At 37.0% G+C, this 23,884-nt stretch overlaps 2 protein-coding genes across 2 annotated transcripts; both read right to left on the bottom strand.

The window, feature by feature from the left end:
* Nucleotides 1-2,799: 2,799 nt before the first annotated feature.
* LOC139117722 (15-hydroxyprostaglandin dehydrogenase [NAD(+)]-like) lies at nt 2,800-5,521 on the bottom strand. The gene is made up of 5 exons (XM_070680965.1): nt 5,169-5,521; nt 4,812-4,938; nt 3,629-3,735; nt 3,207-3,303; nt 2,800-2,924 (listed from the first exon to the last, which is right to left on the bottom strand). The coding sequence occupies exons 1-5, from the start codon at nt 5,259-5,261 to the stop codon at nt 2,800-2,802; spliced, it is 549 nt and encodes a 182-aa protein (XP_070537066.1). The 5' UTR covers nt 5,262-5,521.
* Nucleotides 5,522-10,313: 4,792 nt separating this feature from the next.
* On the bottom strand, nt 10,314-22,315 carry LOC139117855 (acid-sensing ion channel 1C-like). Its single transcript, XM_070681088.1, has 8 exons — nt 21,952-22,315; nt 20,383-20,552; nt 16,874-17,003; nt 15,663-15,853; nt 13,538-13,742; nt 11,497-11,656; nt 11,103-11,194; nt 10,314-10,649 (listed from the first exon to the last, which is right to left on the bottom strand). The coding sequence occupies exons 2-8, from the start codon at nt 20,434-20,436 to the stop codon at nt 10,447-10,449; spliced, it is 1,035 nt and encodes a 344-aa protein (XP_070537189.1). The 5' UTR covers nt 20,437-20,552; nt 21,952-22,315; the 3' UTR covers nt 10,314-10,446.
* Nucleotides 22,316-23,884: the final 1,569 nt, after the last annotated feature.

Below are 23,884 nucleotides of genomic sequence, written 5' to 3' on the forward strand. Positions count from 1 at the left end.
AACGTTTGATTGAATAAAATGAAATCTGTACAGACAAAAAACAAGACAGGCAAATGTACATCGATGAGTTTCTACTATTCAGGCTAGCTAATTTATCCCATTTCATCATGTTCATCACTATAAAGAATCACCTATGTCTATATAACACATGAAAACTCACCAACTTTTACATAAACATATAACAATTAAAGTCTACGGATACCAAGACCCAGAACAGTGCATTCCAACGGACTAAGTGATAGCGAACCCACAGGCATAGAAACGTAATTGCTCTGTCACGAAATGTGCCTGTTTGTTTGCAGATATGCCTGATTGTGTTCTCATATAATTTGTTCGTTCACGGTCATCAATCTGACCTTAAAGCCCCGATCCATTAGCTGCCTTGTTTTGCATATTTTCGATACAATGATTTGAAGTTATATGCATCTTATGTGAAAATGCTCACCAAAGTATGACCACAGAACGTTTTTCAAACATCAGCGATGAACGTGCAACTTATATGTCAACTACATAATATTCGAATTGCTTATGCACAGAGCTTTCCAAGTTCGTCTGGTCCTTAAAACAAAAGAACCAAGTCGTTGACATCTGAGGCGTGGTCAATTATTGTTTTATATATTTGGCCTGGTTAAGGAAAACAGCGTGTTGTGATAAACGGTTCAGCATCTGTATGGCAGTCTGTCTCTAGCGGTGTTCCTCAGGGTTCAGTCCTCGGCCCAGTCCTTTTTCTAATTTACATAAATGACATTGAGGTGGGCATCAGTTCAAGAGTAAAGAAATTTGCAGATGACACCAAGCTATACAGAACTGTAAGCAAGAACGATGACATAAAGAGTTTGCAGCTAGATCTAGATAAGCTACACAAGTGGTCATGTGACTGGCAAATGAAATTTAATATTAGCAAATGTAAAGTAATGCATCTCGGAAGTGGAAACACAAATCATATTTATAACATAAATAGTATTCCGTTGGAAAGCATCGACGAAGAGAAGGATCTTGGAGTTATCGTCCATAAAAGCCTGAAACCGTCACGGCAGTGTGTAGAAGCAGCTAAGAAGGCAAATAAAGTTCTGGGTATGATGAAGAGAACACTCTCATGCAAATTAAGACTGTATAAGCAACTAGTCAGACCAAGACTTGAATATTCAGTTCAGGCATGGTCACCTTGGCTAGTTAAAGACAGCAGTATTCTAGAACAAGTTCAACGCCGAGCAACAAAAATGATTCCACAACTCAACAATATGTCATATGAGCAACGGTTGCAGGTCTTAAAATTACCGTCTTAAAAGTCGCAGAGAGAGAGGTGACATGATCGAGATCTACAAAATAATAAATCACATCGACTCCTGTAACATATCAATGAAATTCAACACATCGTCAAGGAGCAGAGGCCACGCGTACAAACTGATAAAGCCAACTACAAGACTGGATATCAGGAAATTCTCATTTGCACCACCAATCGTCAACTTTTGGAACAGCTTGCCAGACTGGGTGGTCAACGCAAACAGTGTTACAGTGGTTTGCTTTGAAGCATTGGCATTAGACGAACTAGACATATTGTCTAAATCGAGGTGTTGCCAACACTGTCGGGTGCAATTAACAGCTAAGCAGTAACATGAGTTGATCATAAAAAATCAACTCTGCAAAAGTTGAAACATTGTCTAGCAGACGGTCAGACGTAGTCTAAACAACACCACCACATATGTCCAAGCACTGTCCAAGTCTTATCACTTGCTTCCAGGTGTAGTTGTTTTGACTACATCTGACCTGCTGCAAGACAATGTTTCAACTTTGGCAGAGTTGATTTCTCTGTGGTCGACTGGAATTACTGCTCAGCTGATAATTACACCTGACAGTGTTGGCAACACCTCGATTTAGAATTATGCCAATGCTTCAAAGCAAACCACTGTAATTCATTCAAGAACATGTATGATCGCTACATGCACATAAAATCTTGACTGTCACCAGCTTTTATTATGCCACAACAGAGGGATGTACCATTATCCAGCAAAGGATATCTATTCCCTAATCAAACTGAACTGAACTGAACTGAACTGAACATATGTATCGTGGTCAATTATTGTTATATATATATATTATATATTATATATATATATATATATATGTGTGTGTGTGTGTGTGTGTGTGTGTGTGTGTGTGTGTGTGTGTACAAATCACAAAGTTTCAGTCATGTATGTTAAGAAAACCTAAACTATAAGCATGATAGTGTTTGTTTGTTTTTAAACGTATGTGGTAGTTTTTTGTCACAATATAACATATATTCAGACATGAAAAGCTTGTAGATGAAATAATCGCTTACTTTAAACTTGGCCAGCTGACTTGTTTCCGTCCTACTTGTTTCGTATATCGTGATCCTGTATCTTTCACTATGGACAGTAAGGATGTTTGGACTACGCCGGGACAAATGGCTAAAACACGTACATCGTTTTCTCTGACCCTTTCCTCGTCCTGTCAACAGATGTTCGGATCAGTTTAGTGCAACATTTATCGAAATTTTGATCTCATCGTCCAAGTCACTTTGTCGAAGTAAGTTATGTGCAGTTTTTAGTGATAAACACTCCTGGCTGAAATGTGCAACGTATTCTACGAGCATTGTGAAGGTGAACAGGATACAAAAATGATCACACTTCGTCTCATTTTGGTACAGTCCTGTCTTTCTCTCAAAATGCTCCACTTTCGAATTAAAATGGACCTTGGATCTCTCTCTGTCTGTCCCTGTCTCTGTCTGTCTCTGTCTCTGTCTCTCTCTCACCCCGTCTGTCCAAAGTCTATGTAACTTCATTCAACACAAGACTCTTGATACCTGGCGTACATATTACTTACAGCAGCAGAACGAGTGAAGCCAACGACCCCATACTTAGCTGCACAATATACAGGGCAAAGGGAAAATTGGTTCAGCAAGCCTGTATTAAAAAGAGACGATAGGTCACGGTAAGCTGTTGAAAGGTCTCAGGGTGTTTCTTTATTTATTCAGAGGTACATAGTATGTGATTACTCTTACCGATCGTTATGCCCTGTAATCTCTTTCGCTCACATTTTCAAGTGTACACATTGTGGTATTATTAAAATTTATAATTTTTTTCTTATTCATGAAAATCGTTATCTCCAGACAAGCGCATAGCAGACTTTTATTCGAACGTCTTCTTGGATATAAAAAACGGTATGCATTCTAAAATTTCGTTTACCTGCAATTGAAGAGACATTTACAACAACACCACCGTTGCCTCCATATTTGGTTCCCATCAGTTCAACGGCAAGATATGTCCCGCGTATAACAGCATGCTGTAAGGCAAAACGTTACTGTGTAAAGCCTATTTCAGTTTTCATCTCATGGTCTGATTAAGAGTGGTTGCCAAGAAACCCAACTTTTTCATAGAGTTAATTTTAATGTTGCATCCCTTTGATGAGATTGAAGTAAAATATAAATTATTCTGACAAATTTAAAATTCAATGCATTCGCTGTCTTACAAAATGTAAAGTACACTTGTTACTGGTGTCAAATAATAGCTGTAAAACGTCTTAGACTGGGCTTTTGGTCCTCTAAAGTCCGGACTGAATATCATTGCACTCTGAAAAAAGATTTGATGAATAATTGTGCTGAACCTACCAGATTCGTTTTTAACATTCTGTCCCAGTTATATTCATCCACTATTCCGGCATTGTTGCATACAATATCCAGACGACCAAAATGTTGATATGCTCGGAAAAATGTATCTGGTCAAGGTAAGCAATGTAAGAAAGGCAAGATAATTATAAATTAAAAGTCATTGTAACAACCTGAGACTAATCTTCATCGGTGATGAGAACCAGATTTTCAGTGCTGGAATTTATTGATGTTTCTTTGCATTTTGATGATAACTGAATATGCCTGGCAATGGTTACGTATTGCTTTCTGTAGTTTTTTTGGTAAAATGTTGTGTTTGCGTGCAAACGCGTTCACCCCAAGATCTCCTTAACAGGCTACACACTAAGGCGACAGTCTACTTAAGTATTTATTCGATTCTGTTTTGATATCCACAGACTTGGAGCTATAGTCTAGGTCTATGCATAAATTACGAACCTCGAGCTCTGCATCGGTGACAAAACTGTAATACTAGGACTCAAAGTATTAATCTTGAATTTTTATTTGGCTAGAACAAACATTATTGTGCAGATGATTATGTAGCATACATGTACATGTATTTCGACATGTTGATTCAAATTGTCAGTTGAAAAATCATCTTGCTTGGTATATAATTGAGTGTATGTTTCTACAGGTACATCATTGCACAAGGTACTATTGATTGCTGTTGTTCATTGCCTTTGATTTTATTTGAAAAGATAATCATAAATTGATTTAAATGGCGCCAGCAAAAAATAAAAGTTTAATTCTTTCGCTTTGTTTTGTATTTTGTTGGTGTAATGGACAACAAAGAACTTGAAAGGCGTGAGGTAACTCGGATGGCGGCTGGTAAAGGCCTGGTTCTTGGCAAATCTCTATCCTTTCGCAAGAAGGTTGTACAGAGTAAATTGATCGACTTTTTTCGGAAGTAAACACCGTAAAAAGGAGGAAGAGAGCAGAAACGTGTGACATACGAGTGTAGCCAGCGAAGCTGTTCTTTTAATTTAAAGAGGTATTCACTCGCGGATCGTCGCCGGGAGGGCGATTATTTCTCCCATTATCGATGTTTTATTTCTTTTCTACGGCGGAAATGTTGCCTTTGAGCGGAAATGTTGCCTTTTCGCCTTTGAGCCCTATCTGTTGTGAATATATGTCCCCACCTGCAGTAAACATTTGTCTCCATACGTACCTTTCAAACTTTCCTCTTCAGAAACATCGCAACGAAAAAATTCAACTTTGCTGTCGGAATATTTTGATGTAAAATGCTTACAGGTTTCCATTCCTTTTTCTTCATTGATATCTAGCACAGCAACGCCCTGATAGAGATGGATCATAAACGAAAGTTTGATCGTTTTCAAAATTATGTTTGCCATGTACACAAGAAATTGTTTTCCAGAAACAACAATTCCTAAATCAGCCCGCAACTGATAGAAGCCATTATATAAAAGCAGTTGTCCCAAGCGAGATCTAAAAGTGTTAACATACTTTATACGTTTCATTATTAAAACAATATATTTTGCATTCCAGAATAGTGCTGCATACTTACAAGTATTCCATGGGCCATCAGAGTTTCTACAATTCCTTTCCCAATGCCTTCAGCTCCCCCAGTCACAAGGGCAACTTTGCCAGAGAATTCCATTCTCGTTGATACCAAACGTAAAAGTAAAATGCCAGCAACTTTGACTGTGTATTTATATATTTGAGCTCAGTGTGCGAATTTACCTTCAATAAAGATTCCTTTTTATGACAATACTCATTACTACAGCCATTCAAGCAGCTGCACTGACCAAACGTTTTGTATATGGACGCAACCATTCAACCTTGGGTGTGTTTGCTTCAAATATGGATGGGCATACTCCAATCACAGGCTTTTGTTTCAATCCACTAAAATTTGACTTTTAAAGAATGACGACAATATAATACTGTATAAAGTTCTCTGATTTTATCACCTACCTGTAATACGTAATACATATTTCTTAGCTACATGCCTCGAGGTGAATGTTTCACCAACCCTATGTATAGTTCTGTACCCCTGGTCTACAAAAACCCCATCGCACCCCTGAAATTGTACTAACTTCGATTATGGTAATATAAATCATTAAAAGGGTTGCTGACCTCCTTCAAATAGCACAGGAAATCATGAATAAAATACTGAAACAACTAAAAAAACAGTTTATGGTGAGGGTTTTGATTATGGTATCGGTAATAGATGAGTATGTCACTTTCCTACCTGTGAGTGTGTAAAGACTCATGATTGTAGAAAGGATTGTTAGATGAGAGAGAGAGAGAGAGAGAGAGAGAGAGAGAGAGAGAGAGAGAGAGAGAGAGAGAGAGAGAGAGAGAGAGAGAGAGAGAGAGAGAGAGAGAGAGAGAGACAGTGTCTCTTGGCTATAAAAACTGTTGGTTTAAGGTTCATCACGTAAGGTATCATTGCCATTATAATTCTCAACAGTAGTACGCTATACCAAAGTATCAGTCATAATAAACTTGAATCGTAAAATAACTTCCATTCGATTGCAATGACAAAATTTTATAAGTTAAGACATGATTCAAATTTCAAGACCTAATACTTATTGCATGATGCCACGTAAAGGACAGGGAAAATTTTTAAACTAAAAGTATGAACTTTACTGGTAGACCTTAATCAATACATAGAAATGATTCAGCCCCTGCTGTGTGCATAACGATGACAGACCTGTTCATGTTACAAAAACACTAACGAAGGATTTCTGCCCTGATTTAAAATGTCTTTCAAATCATAATTGAAACAAAATAGTTAAGCGTTTGCCCAAACTTTCCGCCAGGAAACTTTGAACTATTCCCTTTCGATACCAAGAAAATTTCAGGGCTCGCCGTGGTAAATTTGGGTGTAGAGAAAAAAATTTACCCAACCTTTATCGCCACTTCGAATTGAAAATGGCCACAAAGTTTTTATTTTCACAAAATGCTCTGTGAAAGCTTTTGTTACTCAATAAGCTTTAAACTGAGTACCAACAAGTGGTAGACCAAAAGGTTTTGTGCAAATGTGAGAGTCCGGATGTATGTCTCCAAGGCGCATTGTGCCTTAAACAGGTAACAAAGAAAAGACGCTCAACAGTAGAGATATCAGAACTTAGTACGGTGATAATCTACGTCATCTTGGCGCAAATCAGCAGCAACTGGATGGAAGGAGACGAGAATAGCTGGTTACAGGATTGCATTTATGAGAACTGACAGTAACAAATAAACTTTGGATTTGGACTCTGGAACAGAGAGTGAAAGACCGGCTGCAGGCTAGGGGAATTAAAATAACGGCATAAGGATTTGTCGATGGAGAACACGAAAACTACAGGTAGTGACTGTATTACAAGGTGCACAATTTTTCGAAAACCATTTGAAATGCAAAATGATTGTAGGCGGCAATGTCCGAAAGAACTCAGAGTTGCATTCGTTATGTGGAAAGATGACACTGATATGTTACCTCTGACACGGATTGTGTTTTAGCCTGCTCTGATTGTAGACCACCGTCATCGAAATGGACTGCCAGAGACTTGAGACTATCAGCTACAGCTTTCGCTCATATCCACGATCCCTCTACAATCGCGTCGAAGCTCATCAAACGAGAAACTAAAATAAGTCACGACGTTTAGTTGTTGAAGCTGTAAACAAAGACCAGTAGGTATTTCTATTATTCTACTCTATGACTGACAGGGCGACTTGATTTTTCTTTTCTATTCTTGGTAATGATGATTTCGAATAGACTTGCGATATGATATCGTCGATTCAAAGAACTTTACTGACACTGTGGAACACCTATGTACAGCTAAAACATCAGCCAACTCAAAAAGGAGTGAAGTTAAGTCGTAAAAGCAGCATCGAGAATAATTCTAAGCGCTCTCTTCTGTAATTCATACAGTCTGCCAATAGTCTTGGCAGTCGTATTTCCCCATACAACACAACACTAGTCTAAGGCTGACTGTATCAAACCGAAGTACAAAGTTTTTCTGATGTAGAGAGGAATGAATTGTACAAACGTCGAAGTAGGCGTATTCTGCTACTCAATGAAACGCAGACCTTATCAATATGGTTATCCCAAGACATTACATTGTCTAAAGTTACTCCAAAGATATTTTTAAAAGGAACACATGAGATTTGATATTCATTAATCGATATATCAAGAGCGTTCTCCAGTGTCTCAGCATTGTAAAGTTTTTGCCGAGAGCCAACCAGCATTACGTTTGTTTTACCTTCGCTTATAACCATGCCATTGGCTTTTACCCAATTGGAAATGGAATTAACTTAATTTTGAAGTGAACGATTTACATGGGAGATGGAAGCTCCTGTCTTTAGAAGGGTCTGATCGTCAGCAAACATCAAGATTTTAATTTTGTAAAAAGAGTGGCAAGTCATTCATAAAGATTGTGAAGAGAAGAGGACTTAAAATAGATCCTTGTGGAACACCAATATTTATCTTTTGCATATCTGAGAGTTTGCCCATGTGGCAAACAATTTTGGAGCGGTCTGACAAATATGAATTGAACCAATTTATTACATCTCTATGTAAACCATATAAAGATAATTTCTTAACTAAGATATCGTGATCTACAAGATCGAAAGCTTTAGAAAGATCCAGGAACATTATACGAGAGGCGCACAGTAAAGAGAGGCGTCCTGCGTCTGTATTTTCTAATAATTCATCACAAATGCGGAGAAGGGCAGTTTGACAAGAATGATTCTTTCTGAATCCTGACTGCTTGTCGTAAGGAAGGCCTCTATCAGACAAAAAATCATATAACCTATTGTGTACATGTACATGATGATGTAACACGCTGCAAGACCATATTAGCGAATGTTGGGTTGTCAGCTATTGTCCAAATAGACCACACAGATTACTGATAACAGCAAAGGCTGGTGAAGTTCTATCAATGGCCATTGAAAGACGAAAGAAATGTCTTTGTATTGTCTTTACAACCGTGATGGCGCTAATATTCCAGAATAAAGCAAATCAAATGAAGTAATCGTGGATATGGTTGATACAGCGGGAAGGAAATTCCACCGTTTACTGTTCTACGAAGAGAATGATGTAACTGATGAGACTTTATTTTCACTTACTATCACGATATCGGTTCGGACGTTGACTTTGTTTGTCTTTTTTGTTTTTCATTGTATGTTTAGCAGTTGGTAAACTCTATAAACTGTTACAGTTTGTTTTGTGTAGATAAGCTTAATTTAAACTTTTTAATGATTGATTTTCTTCAGAAATGGACGCACAGTCAGACGAAATTGGGGTATTATCAAATCAAGTTTCCTGGAACTATGCCATGACTTTAAATACCTGGTATTTCGTGAGTATAAAGATGTCATGTTGATATATATCAGGTCACTAGGTCAGGTGACCAAGCAGGCCGTACCTGCATGTGTCGAAATAAGAATACACCCCCGCAACGACACTTTGTCGTAAAATGTCATATATACAACTTCTAAATTTTATTACTTTGACATGGCACAAGCCCACTAATTCACTTCCGGGTATCGAAGATAGTTCGGAAGAAAAATAGTGCAGACCTTGACGTTTTGATATCTGCATGGATGCTTGTTTAGTTTGAACTTTCACGTCAAGAATTTTTGTAAAGATATTTTTCTGCCTGAATCAAAATGCAGACTGTTGTGAATAATGGCTGAAGCATTTGTTGGTAATATGAGGAGTTCTAGGGCTAATAGAAATCATAACAATAAGCCTGAATTTTGTCAAAAACACCACTGAGGGCGCTATTTTCATCGCTATCTCAAAATTTCCGTGGACTTGCCCACACGAAAAATTAATCAGTAGTCAAGCTGACATTGACCTAACACCTGTTAAGAGGATTCGTGCCGCTGAATGTTTTAAAATAGGAAAATCGAGCTCAACGCTACTGTGGTGGCCTATGGGAAATTAATTAGTGGTCTTGTGCCATATGGTATAAAAGTTCGTAGTCATTTACTAAACTTGGGCAAAAACCTGGTCAAGCGAGGACACGTAGGCCTAACGTAAGTAATCAGTAGTACATTATACGAACTATACAGATACCGAAAATTAGAAGGAATATTGCTTCTCGTGGTGTATTTATCGTGGAAAATCCAACCTCATCTTCCCAGTTTCGCAGTTTGAATATCTTCCCAGTTTTGCATGAAAACAAGTTCCATATGGAACTAATGCGTCACAGTTTTGCAAACCAAACTACCACACAAATGCAACACAAGAATGTAAAGAACAACATTTCACCTCCAAAAAACAGTTTAGACATAGGAAGGGTAAGTCTAAACAGTCTCGGTTGTTCTGCTTTGCGTTTTCAATATTTTTCAAGTTGTGTATATCAGTGATTCTAGTGTTGGGCAATGTTGTAGATTTCCAAAGTCACTACAGTGTATGAATACGGAACCAAACCAACGACCGCTCGCGTCCATTGACAGCCTGAGACCATGGGCAAACAAACAGTTCATGACTGGAAAGGTCTACTCTATTGATAATATTGACTACAAGACGCGACACAAAGTCGATGACTGTTTTGATTACTGCATGTAATACAGAATTGGTGATCAAAGTCCAGGGGCTTATAGGTTGGCTCCGCCCGTCTGTTACTAAGAAATGCCTTCACATCGGATTTTTTTTCAGCTTAGCTGTACACACTACACTCCCATGGCTCTGACTCTTTCAGTCTCTTCCAATATATTGCTAAGCCAGAACTTATTTGCATATGAACTTTGACCAACTTCATTCCATAGTGCCAATGTGACCATACAATGTCAAATGCCAGTGTTCTAGTTCAAAGTAAGTGAACCTGAAAATGAACCTGTGTTGTTTATGTCTAATTTACAACAGTGGGCCTGATTTCTTTCTTTTCTTCATTGACCTCAACCGCTGGTTTTACGTGTATAATTCTTCGCTTTTGATATCTAGAAACAAGAAGTTTGCATTTGGATGCAATGTAATCCAATGCAAATTCTAACAACTCTAGTATTGTGAGGATACTAGCACCCAGACAGAGACCCATATTTCCACCAATTTGACCTAAAAGAAAACACAGGTTATGAAGTACAATTATAAATATAGAAATACTCTCAATAATTATGATGATGTAAAAAGAATAATTTCATTGTTTTTAATATATCAAAGATGTGGATTAGTTTATACAGGCATGCATCGTTTTAGAACTTTATGTGAGCATTCAACAACAGAAAACCTTTTATCACTAGACAATGATGTGAAGTGCACATGCACTTATATAGCATAATTCATGTTTCACCAACCTCAACTCAAATGTAACTCAACCTCACATCACTAGCCAATGATGTGATTCAACCTTTTATTACAAGCTAATGGTGTGACTTAATCTCTTAACACCAGCCAATGATGTGACACAACCTCTTAACACCAGCCAATAATGTGACACAACCCCTTATCCCCAGCCAATGATGTGATTTAGCATCTTATCACTAGCCAATGATGTGTAGTGGTACTTACTGACAAGTACTATGACATCAGTGTCTGGAAGTTGGGTGATTGTCTGCAAATTAAGGCCTTCATAGAAGATAGAAAGTACAATAACATTTTCTCTGCAAATAGGAAAATGTAGAAAAAATATATTAATGAACACTTATCTTTGATGGATCCTCAGTGTGCATACACTTTAGATACCAATACTCATGTTTCATATTATAACAAATTTGAAATGTTCTCCTTTTCTATGCTAGTCAGTGTCTTCCTGATGAACAGTCTTTCAGTGACTCATAATCAAATCAACAATCTCTGTCATAAACTGACAAATTCAAATTCGAAAAAAACTGACCACAATGAAAGAAATGAAAGAAGACTAACTACATCAAATGAAAGTCAGTTTTGTGATATCTGCACTTACTGGATGTATTCTTCAGTCATATTGTGTTCTGTATCATGAAACATTTTTTCAATGAAGGCAGGTCTCAGCTTTGCCATGGTGATCACATGAGGGTAATCCTCAACAGTGCATGGATCAGCGCAGGAACAATCAACGTCTAGATGACCATCTACAAAGTCAACTGCAATTTAAGTAAAACATATCAAATCAATCACATTTTCAATGTCTGCCTAAGGTCATTTTTAGCTTCAGCGTGTACACATGGAAGCTGTTGTACTGCTGTCTGTTTATCTTTCTGTCTGTCTGTGATTAGGCAGAAAAAAAGAAATTGTGCTGTACCGATAACCCGACCTACCCTATTTTTATCTGCTGACCTTACACTTTTTAGAGCTTCGTAAACACGGAAGTAAAAAAGAAAAGAAAGCCCTGTAAAATCACGTGTTCGTTACTTGGCATTTGATTTTTGCTTTAACAAGGATGTCTTTTATGTTTTTTTGCCTTTTATATGTATGATACATTTTTCTGTAATGTTGTGGCTAGTGAAAAATATTATTTTTGAAAAAAAATTCCTGCCGACCTACCTACCCTATTTTTGAAAACCATGTTATCGGAACAGTACAATTTATATTTTTTTGTCTTATGATTTCTCTAAAACTGCTGAAAAGATTCAACGGAACTTTGGTGACCAGATATAGTTACTGATGAAGAAGAAAAGGAGGTCTGACAGACTTATTTTGCTCTCAAGATTTGTATATTTACTCATTTTTGAAATATATAAATATATGGACTAAGGATTTCATAAATTTTACTGTCCCCTATTAGAATTGACATGTTAAATCAGCCATGACAGAAACATGATATCTGATAAACAGTCTTGTCCAGTTGCCTAAATACTTGTTAATTTATACCCAAGAATGCCCTAATGTAGCATTAATCAAATTACAATAGGATTCGTGTGAAAACTTTCAGGATAAATTCTCATTATGGGCCAAAACATCGTTTTCCCTGTCAATCTTGTTTTGATACCTTTCAAATCTAATGTATTGGTTTGTTGTGATGACTTCACTCAGATTTTTAGGACTGATGACAAATTTGTATATGTAATGATAGGGGCCACTTTTCTCATGTTTGGTCAAGAAATTTATCTCTGAAGTCAATTGTCTGATACATGGGAGCATAAATGTGTGCATGGTCCCACAGAAACTTGTTTGCTTGCAAAGTCACTGTTCTTTAGAGATTTGCCATATTCATGGAAACCTCACTTCTGTCTCTTTACACATCAGTCAACCAGTATAGTTTAATATTTTACTGGTTTCCGACACTGTCATTTTAAGCATCATAGGATGTGTGTGTAATTAAGCATCATAGGATGTGTGTGTGTATTTACTAATCTTATAATTAATGAATTCAATAAGTATGTGTACATGTAACTCAAGTGTTTTGCACTCTCTAGTAATTAGATGCACATATCAATTTCAAATAGTTTGGCTGACCATTTTAGAGTTGAATTATTGATGATTTTCATTGCATTCTTGGTACTGTAAACATTAACTAGAGGGGTAAACTCATTTTAATGAAGATCCACATTCACTACATTAAATCCTGCAAAAAACTATGGATTCTGCTATTCAGCTTTCACACAAGTCATCCAAGCAAAAACTTATAGTGAAACCGTCATCATTCATGCAGTATTCGGAAGATAAGTGGGCAGATGTGTATACTGGAAACCAACTTCAAAGTGGGTACAAGGTAAAAAGCCAGATTGGATGGTGGAATGTACAAGAGTTGAACTGAAGCACTGTCAAATTACTGACTGCTTCCTCTGACTGTTAAAAACTGACAACTTTCCTCCAGCCTACACAGTAAACGGAACTTAAATTACTGATAGAGTTCCTTGACAGTACTGTCACTAGTGTGATCACTAACCTGCAAATTCATCATTTTAAATATTACATTCCGCAAAATACATCCTTTTTTAAGTGATGGATTCATGAAATCTGGGAGTTAACCATCTTGCAATAAATGTAAATGCTGAATGTGACAAGTAAGACTGATAACTAACCAAGTGTTTGATGGGCACAGTGATGAGTTTGACTAGCTGTACAAACTGGCAAATCACCAGGTTGTTCCACCAATCGACATCCACACTCTGTCTGTACGGCTAATGTTTCACATTCAATACGGCAAGCGGATAAAGAATAATGGTCATGGTATTGTATATTGCCATCCTTCAAACACTCACCATAGGGAACTGGTAAACCTGTAATCTTAACAAGAAGTACTGATGTCAATGTGGTGTTGCGATCTATGAAGGATTACAAATCGCAATCTGGAGAGTTCCAGTTTGCAGTGGAACGTTTATCTCCCATTCGGTAAATGGTTAATGATACTGGAACTATTGTAACTAATCAGTCTACTGTTTTATGAATGAAACACTAACAGTACAAAATGGAACAATAATTATTTGTAATAAAATTATAGAAACGGTAATAATTTTACTCTGTACAGATATGGTCACAAGTTTACATCTGTACAACTATGAGTTCATTAGCATTCAAAATTACAAGATGAAGTATCATTCTTGTTGGTTAAAACTTGAATCAAAATTAAAAATAATATATTTCACTCATCAGAATCCATTGTTCTTAAGTTTGGTCTCCCCACCTAAGCACACTTGATCAGTAAAGTTAAAGAATTCATAACAAAATTGTCAATATCTTTGCTCTTGCTCCTCAGTAGTCTATTTTGATAAGCCATATAAAAACCTGTGTAGAAGATTCAGCTTACTACACACAGTAAAAGACAGCAGTTTTAGATACAGTGTTCCTTTTGAAATTGTCACAGTTAATTTTAATCACTGCATATCTGATAAGCTTGCACACATTCCAATAACTCCACATCACACACCTCTTTTTGGAACACTTTGTTTGCAAACATACATTTTAACAATTTCATTCTTTGCGGAAGACAAACATTTTAATACTATTTTAACGATAACAATTCAGATATTTTGGCAGCTTTAGTAATTTTAGATATAAAGTGTCATCTGTTGTCCAATTGTGGTCAAAAATTCATCTTCTTTGAAGTTACTGGTGCAGTACATTTTAAACGTCATATTGAGGTTCCTTGAGCTTTCTTCAGTCAGGTGTGTTCGTACTATGGATAATATTTGCATTTGTAGGGCAATTTTTTCATTTTCAATCAAAAAGCATTTTCTTCAAATCATTTGTTTTAGGTATTTAGTATTAGTATTTGGCTTTTATGTTTGGTATGCAGGTTCATAGGGATGATCAAAATGTGATATTTTCAAAATATGACGAAATCTACAATTTTGTACATGTATTTTAAGGCAATTTTTGCCATTTTAGGTCATTTTTTTCTCAAAAACCACCTGTTTGATTCGATAGCTTTGATATTAGGCATACAGGTTCCTGGGATAATATAAATGTGATATATAGAAATGTGTATTTCTACTACTTTTTTTGCCATTTTTTGGTCAGGCCGTCCTAAAGTGAGCTATCAAAGATTTCCACCTTCTTCGTCAACACATATGTTACAAAATAGTTATTCTCTAGATACCTCAACGGGTGTCTATCGGCCGCCAGGTAGCTTGTCTTATTCACTACAAGAACAGTGGGTTTTCGTCCAGCTAAAGCCCCAAATACATGACAAATTTGTAAAACTAAACATTGAAGAGAAAAAAATAGACGACAACAAAAAACGTGGCAAGTTGTTTGTGAATGAGTCAATGCAACGGTGTATAAATTTAATTTGTTTCTCTTCGTTATTTGGCAGATGATCCTAGTACTGAAAGTATACCATACCTTCAAAATCATCGTCCCAATGGCGAAACCAATTCTTATATTAACAAGATCGTCACTGGAAAACAATACCTACTTGCAATTTCTGGAGGCGAAATGATCGTGCTTTTAAATGAAATAAACATCTACTGGTGCAATAAAAAGTATTATTACGTATTATGGTGATGTTGGTATGGTGCAATCGGCACAACCAACTTACATGTACTTGTTGGCAATTGCTACCGAATAGCTATCTTCAGTGAAGGTGGGGCTACAAGAATGAACTTGTCATCTTTGAAATGCCATTATAACAACCGGTGGAAGTTATTATCATTACTAATAAACTGTAATTTTCAATACGACTCTTCACTCCAACAAATAACCTACCAGTTCCTTTTTCATTGATATAAAGCTGTGATATCCTGGAGTTAGGGCGAAACCCAACTCTTTCACGTAAGGTGGTTCATTTGTTGGATGAATCAAAATCTTGAGTCCAGCATCCATCGAATCTCCGTCTAAGTCATTGCTTGGTGTGTATTCTTCTAATTCGATATCAAGAATCAATTTTAATCCATTGCCTTCAAACAAGGACAAATGGAACACGATATTAATATTTGTCAATTAAATGGACCTTAAGCTTGTCGTTCTTCGATCCACCTTGATTAAACTATATTTTATGGTAAAGCTAAGTTTTTGATGGTTCGTTTACATGACAAAACCACAAACACTGATTATGTTTGGTTACTTTAGGACAAGGCTTGATTCAATTCACGAGAAAATTGTGTGTCAAAATAGTGAATGTTTATGAAAGTAAACTTTTGTCATTGTGAAAGATCACACAGAGAAGTTCAAAAACAAGACGTACCATCTCAACAATATCTGACAACTCTACTGTTTGACTCTTTTGAAAAGCACTGTAACCTTTCAAAAGTGTTGTAAAATATCAAAGGTTGAGATGGTTGAAGTCAAAGGTCTCTGACAGAATAAGAAGAATATTAAATCATAAGGCAGTTAATTATGTGGAACACGATTGGAACTAATTTGGGATAATTGGATCTTCATAATTTTCAAATTTCTCAAAAGTGTGGTGCTCTATAGCCTAATGTTGCGATGCTATAAATTACTCATAAAATCAAATGTATAACATAAAAAGAAAAGCAGATGAGCTTACATTTGCATTATAAACCGACATTACTTGACAATGCAATTATCCCAAATTAGTTCCGATCGTGTTGTGGAAAAGTAGATAATATACAGTAGGAAAAAGATATGAGATGTCTGTCATTTTATTCCGAAAGGTCATAGCAAAGTCGATCACCACTGTAAGACAACACATGCATACATAACTTGCAAGCAAGAACTGAAAAGCATTTTTATTTTTTATATTTATATCACTTTGATACGAAATTCAATCTGTACAAAGAGTTAAAGTGACCATTCTGTCAAGTAATGATCATGGTAACTTTCTAAGCTTTTCAGAGACACCATTTTGTCGAAGGTACTAGGCATATCTGTCCCAGGGATAACACGTAATAGGTATGGGTCAGATAGTTGTAGCCAGCCCGATAGAATTCAGTAAAAAACATTCATAACTTTACCTGCCCCGGCCCGCTTCGATATAAGCGGCCCTCTTCCTTCTTCCCACTTGTTGAAAGTGTAGCAATTCCCATGGTGCGTGTTCACGTGACTAAAGTTGCTATAGAAACACTCATCACCGCTATACTCACACTGTATACAGAAGTTTAATGGTTACGATTAGGGTAATATGATTCTTCGTATTACACATTAGTTGAACTCATCCGTACGACAAAGAAATTATATAAGCAGTTATTCTTCGTTACAATAAGTGATAACATTAACAGAGGGGCCGTGCTTACAGCCATACCTGTCTTGTCCACTTGTCTTGTTATGCCTTTGTTACTAAAATGGAAATATCACATAATATACGGAAAACACGATTATTGGAAGATCGCTCTGGGTGAAACTGTGAGAGTCAGAAAATCAATCTCTCCAAACTGGCGAATTTTTGTATGGTGAGAATTGTACCTAAATCTCATCATTATAAGACTCTAAATGCCATACTTGATGATAACTGAAAATGTACTTTTCTTACCATTCATTGGTGAGAATGTAAATTTTCTCACATATGGGGTTGAGAATGACAAGACACACTCACCAATGGCGTGAAAGTGTCACTTTTACACTCTATTCGTTCAATTTCATCCAATGTGGATATCATTTATCTAGGAAGATGACAGTAACATTGGACTTAGAAATCAAGAGAACCAGGAGAAATCTGGATTTGCTGAATAAGAAATGCACTGAGTTGCACGATCGGTTGCTTCAGAAGCTTCATTGCAACTATCCATCACTTGCTACGTAGAACACTGTGAAATGATCGAACTTGGTCACAGCAAAACGAACGAACTCTTCTTATCTATATTATTCAGTTTATCATCCAAAGAAAGAAATGGTGGACGTCCTCGTGAAGGCGAATTCAGTAAATATCTTCAAACCAATAAAGTGATGTGGACTATCTCCCTGACTAGTTTTAAGAATTTTTGTAGAGCATTTCAGCATTCCGGACCCCCTATATAATACTTTCAGCATTCCAGCCTCACCTATGTAATAGTTTCAACATTCCAGAAGTATGCAATGATTAATTATTGATGAATCTAATATTGATGGGTCTAATATTCAAACATTTGAACTTGACGATGTGCATGTACATTTAACGTTTTATCAATCGCTAACATACCTAGGATAAAGTATTCACATTAGTTATTTGGGTCCCGTACGACCTTTGAACTACACCTGGTCCAGCTCAACGGAGTTTATAGAGTTTATGTCTGAATGCTTGGAAGATACGGCACCTTGGTTAAAACACATCATCATAAACATTTACAGGGCTCGAAATAGGCGGTATTCCCGCGTCCACAGACTACCAACTTTTCCCTGGGGCTACCAAAGTCTATGACATGGTAGCCCACATGGACTACCAAAGCGTGGGACAGTACTTGGCGTGCCATGTTCTGTCTTTCACTTTTGGACGAGCTAAATGCAGTCAAATCCAGCTAGACACAGGATGGCCAGACTATGACTTTGTTTTGCAAATTACAAAGATGACCTTGCGATGGAACTTTGCAACAAAGTTTCAATATCTCAACTGATGTACTTGGATGACAGGAACAGAAAATGACGGGCAATGAAAACGTATTCTCATTGCATTTTGATCAACATGTACCAATCACAAACTCCTCCCTACTGCAGAAAGCCCACGGTCTGTTTTTAGCCCTGCTGAGAAGGTGTTGATCATTACCATGATGACTATCAAAATTGGCATACAACCCTGGGAATGAAACGGGTTGTCAATACAATGATAGGTCACCAAAAGTTTTAGTGTCACTGTCATCAAGTATACCAGTTTCCTTTGGGTAATAAAGGTGTGCAAGTACTCACATTAAATAACTAACAAATTCACTTCAGGGCAGAATCTTGAAAAATAGCTTTCTCTTCTCTTGTTCAGAAAATCCCTAAACTAAATATGTATGGACTACCAGCCTTTGTCACAGGGCTACCAACTTCAGAAAATGGTAGCCCAAGTGAACTACCAGAGAAAGAAGTTATTTTCGAGCCCTGATTTACATTTTTACTAATCAGTAATTTGAGTTCGTTCTTGCAGACCGTAACCAATCACCAATCGCGCACTTGTGTGGCAGTCAAACTTCATGGGTTAACAACTTTACATACTGTGTACACAATTATTGCTACTCATCCATGACCAACCAAGCTGTCGAATACCGCAAAACAACGACAAAAACATATTCCTGTATCACATTATTTGGTAGACAACTTACAAAAACGAATTTGATTATACTAAGCAAAACAGTTTGGTAGTTTGGAAGCGAATACGAAATGAAACGTACCGGTTTATGAAACACGGAAGACAATATACCAAAAACTCCACAATTTGCTAGTGTCGTACTCTCAAACCACTAAAAGTTGATCATCGGAGCTAAGTTGTAACAATTCACAGGTTATAGGTTTACAGACACAATACCTTATACGTAACCTTTGTCTGAAATTTTTATCTACTCCTGTAGATTACCCCTCATCAAAAACTCTACCTAGCATATTCACGAGAAGAGCTCGTAATTTCTGTGTTGTACGATGAGACCTAATCTTGTGATGCTGGGGACAGGGCATGGAGCTGCTACTTTTTGGTTGGTAGTCTGTCATTAGAGCACGGTCCCTTGACCGACAGTGTTAGGTTAGACCCAAATTACGTTGGTGGCAACACTTGACAGGCTTAACATCAATTGAAGCAACTCGAGAAGCAAGGACAGGATGGTCCGGAGATGGGGTTGCGGCATCAAATACACTCATTCAGCCTCCGTATAGGCTTTGGAATAGAGAGAGAGGGAGAATAGACGCAGGTTTTTTCCTGACAAATGTCAAATAGACAGCATTGGTTTATTTGGTATCACTGTCTGACATTATTACGACTTTCTGCCTGCTAATGAAGGAGACTTCCAAGACTACTGTGACTCACGCCAACTGCGCATGTGCACGCTTCTTTGAACTTACCCGGTATTCAAACAAAGAGAATTGTGAAATTCGCCAATCTTCAATAAGCTTTAACTGACCATGTTTTATTGAAAGTTATAAGTCAGTACACAATAGCGAGGCGTAAGTGAGAGTAAAGTCACTTTTGACGTTAGTTACCAATATGAAGCACGTGCTAAAATCGTCACGTAAATAATAACAATTTCAATAACATCACTATAGATATGTTGCTTCTCCTCTCCCCCGGACAGGCTACGATACTAGCTTCGGCTACATGGAATGGTGCAATAGCTTTTGAAAATGTAATGCAGACCTGACTTCCCTGTCTTAAATCCCGACTATTTCGATTCTTTGAATGACCCCCTCGATTCCCAACCGTAAGTAATGACAGCTCCCCTAATCATATGTTAGTTAAGGTGACTATTTATGGTTAATTTATGGACAAACATTCCTTCTCAGAGAGACCTTTACCCATTCGAAGCCGATCGGAGTATTTTCAAATTAAATTGCTATCACATGTAATAAATTGATGTGTACCTACCTTAAGAATCATGTGTTTAGCTTGGTGACCCGTCCGCACGACAAAATCTGTCATATTGTAACTGCTATCGTATGTGCTCGTGTTTGACCAGGAAAAGGAATGTACTCTGTTGACAAACTCTTCGGTATACAAGTGAGGATTGATTACGACATAATTTTCGTCTACCACACCTGCAATAAATGAGTTTATCGTGTTCAGAGATGTGGCAGTGTTCCGGATGTATTCAGTCCGACATTATTGTAATCGCTTAGTATCACAGACAGGTCAAGATACCACCGTTACAATAAAATACGGACCGACCAGTGGGGAATAAAAGGATTTGTTGTTAGCAGATAAATCTTCGGCTCAAAACAAGTCATTTTATTCCCCGCTGGTTGTTTCGGTTTTTTTTTTGTGTGTACTTCACTGGTTGCAGTTTTATCCCTATTTTGAGGTGGTTTGTATCGTTACCACCGTTACATTGTGTGTGTATTGCCATTTTGTTTTTTGTTTTTCATGCGCATAAATAAGAAACAAATTTCTTCATTAATTAACAAAGGGAAGATCCTTTGCGTTTCAGTCAAGGTTAAGACGAAAATGACCTGAAAAATCAAGTGTCTTCAAATGGATTGATCTAGAAATATGTGTACTCTTCATGTGATATACATATCTGTAAATGATGAAATAAAGCCAGTGAAGGAAGTAAGGTAACGGTGCACATCCTCACGTTTGTTGTTAGCAACAGCATTGCCATGTCCTAGTTCCGGTATTTTTTTGAAAACCCTACGATTTTAATAGATTGAGCAATCTTTGTGGGTTTGTTGAACACATACGGATCAATAAGAGCATGAGATTCAATGACGAATTTTGTCAACTTATCAATCGATTCAGACTGGTTAAAAAGAAAACCGACACCAAGTTGGTTGTGTTTCCAATATAGGACATCAAAGTATAGCGAATGTAAACTTGGGCACAGGTCAGACAGTCAAATTACGATTTCGGATGTTATCATTGTGCCGTTGCGCGATTTTGGCCTGTTCCGCATTATGTTTTACGTCTCAGCTATTGACAAAACTTCATATATTCTTTGCTAATGACCATGTCAATGTTAATAGAACACTCTACACACATGTAAACATGTTAAAATATAAAACTGTGGTTCTCATTCTTGGTTTTACTGGGCCACAACACAGCTACATTATAAAGCTACCAAGTGAAAGTTCATTGGTGTACAGTGTGGAATCATACTGCTTGTCTGTAAACCGTTCACGAGTAATGTCTTATTGTGCCAGAGAAGGTACAGATTTCTGATTGCACACAAATTGGCAATGATATCATGGGATACTCGCTTTAGATCTACCTTACCTTTAGACGTAAATAGTTAGACTCAATTAGCGATGAATTGTTGTCGATGAAGCCATTAGTATTTGTATGCTCATTCCCTGTCTCATAAATCCCTAAAGAGAACGCTTGCATAAACATCACGGCAAAGTCAATGAACACATCCATCAACTGAGAGAGATGCCTTGAATATAATATCTGTGCTACTAAAGTCATTATAAAAACTTTCTTGTTATGTCCAGAACCTACCTAAATGGATACCGACTTCGCCAATGTCTCTTTCCGTAAATGCTGATTCACGGTATTTGTTGAAATTACATAGAGTAACAGCCGGGAATTCAAGCTCACTTGTATAGTTAACGTCGGTCTTCGTGACATGGTGACGTTCGACATAGTAAATTATACTTGATATGCACTGGTAAAGCAAAAACACCGCCGATGCGAGGAAAGCCACAATCCAGACAATGCAATGCGTCTTACCAAGCCAATATCCGTGGCAGTGATGTGTTTAACACCATGAATATCTGCTGCGTCCAAGGTTTTACAACTGTTCTCTTGCATTTTAGTCGTTGCAAAAACGAAGAGGAGTGACTACTTTCGGATTTCACCTTTTTCAGCGTTTATATAAATTCGATTGAGTAGCATGAACAGTAGTTGAAAACTTAGTGATTGCGTAATGGTCACGTGTTTTTTTATAATGTGGTCAAGTTATTCTTTATTTGTATTGGCAAGTGTTACCAGGCTACAACGACACTTGATCTTGAATGTCATCATTAAAGTTGAGTTTTTCTTCTGATAAGTGCTGCTCACTTATTATAATGAGAGAAGTAAATATTTCACGAACGATCTTTCTATTTGCTTTGTAAACATGCTAAGTGATATAGAACGTGCAGCAATGCTTTGACATCTGTGTTCTGGCTTGACGATGAGGAAATTGTCTTAGGGGCATGGCCGTACCTTATCTATTGTCTGGAATGTTCATACTGGAACTATTTTTCTTCTTCCGTGAGATCATTTGACGAGTCTTTCAAAAAAAAATCTAAAATGGATGAAAAGTTGAAGTGGAAGAGTGTCCGGAAGTGCAGAGTTTAACTGATGGTTGATAATTCGGTAAATGTACCAGGGTTCTTTATGAATATGTTATATCAATCTGACATTATATATTTAGAACACGGTCGGAACTAATGTGGGATAATTGGATGGTGAAGTAATGTCTGTATAATCTGCATATGTAAGCTAATCTGCTTTTCTTTTTACGTTACACACTGAGTACTTTGTAATATTGCAACATTCAGCTATAGGGCACCAAACACGTTTGAGAAATTTGAAACATATGAAGATCCAATTATCACAAATTAGTTCCAATCCTGTTTTAGGCGATAGAAGCAATATTACCATATCTTACAAACCGTTTATCCATTCCTGATAAAGGTGCAACGATTTCATTTCATAAAAAAGAGCCAGAGAAACAAGACATAAGAAGAAAAAACAAAAACAAAACCAAAAAATAATTTATCTATTTCTTAAAACTCTGGGATACACTTTTGATTATCAAGACGTATTGTTTAGACTCGACTTCGTGTACGTAATTCGGCGGAAGACATTTTAAGTGATAAAGGGGAAACTAACAGGAAGTGATGCGTAAGACGAAGCGTAAACATTTAAATTGCGAATCTAATCAGCTGATCACATCGTAAATTTGAAAGACTCGAGAAGCTTTTCCCTCAAAAAATGAATGCAACCATCGCAAATTGTGCTGATACGCAACCGCCCATCCTCCTTGAAAATCGATCGAAATTTAATTGAGTTAATCTAGTATAGATTATTCAGTATGTTAATTCAGGTTAATGACACCATGTGTATAAGTAATACACGTTAACAGGCTAAAGCATAAACGTTGTTTGAAGTTATTGTATGACTATGATCACTAATGGATGCAATAAGCGGCTTAAGTTAGCTCTAGATCTATCGAAAGATCCTCATAACATCGATTAAAGTGCATCGCTGAGTTAAACATCGGATGCAAGAAGAAATAACTGTACACTTTAACGCAAGGTAGTCAATAGAATATTGTGCGTCGCTTACGTAGATACCTTTATTAGAATGCACTGTGTATCATTTGCAGCATCAATCAAATGTTCTTGAATCGGTGATTTTTACCGTGAACTTTTAACATACACAA

Source organism: Ptychodera flava, chromosome 18 (assembly GCF_041260155.1).
Source record: "Ptychodera flava strain L36383 chromosome 18, AS_Pfla_20210202, whole genome shotgun sequence".
Classification (NCBI taxonomy): Eukaryota; Metazoa; Hemichordata; class Enteropneusta; family Ptychoderidae; genus Ptychodera; species Ptychodera flava.

Coding starts and splice junctions, on each gene's coding strand:
- LOC139117722 (XM_070680965.1), bottom strand. CDS start 5,261: ATGGAATTCTCTGGCAAAGTTGCCCTTGTGACTGGGGGAGCTGAAGGC. Junction 4,939..5,168: donor TGATGGCCCATGGAATACTT/GTAAGTATGCAG, acceptor CATCTCTATCAG/GGCGTTGCTGTGCTAGATAT. Junction 3,736..4,811: donor TGAAGAGGAAAGTTTGAAAG/GTACGTATGGAG, acceptor TACCTTGACCAG/ATACATTTTTCCGAGCATAT.
- LOC139117855 (XM_070681088.1), bottom strand. CDS start 20,436: ATGACAGATTTTGTCGTGCGGACGGGTCACCAAGCTAAACACATGATT. Junction 17,004..20,382: donor CTAAACACATGATTCTTAAG/GTAGGTACACAT, acceptor TTCTGTATACAG/TGTGAGTATAGCGGTGATGA. Junction 11,195..11,496: donor ATGACTGAAGAATACATCCA/GTAAGTGCAGAT, acceptor TCCTATTTGCAG/AGAAAATGTTATTGTACTTT.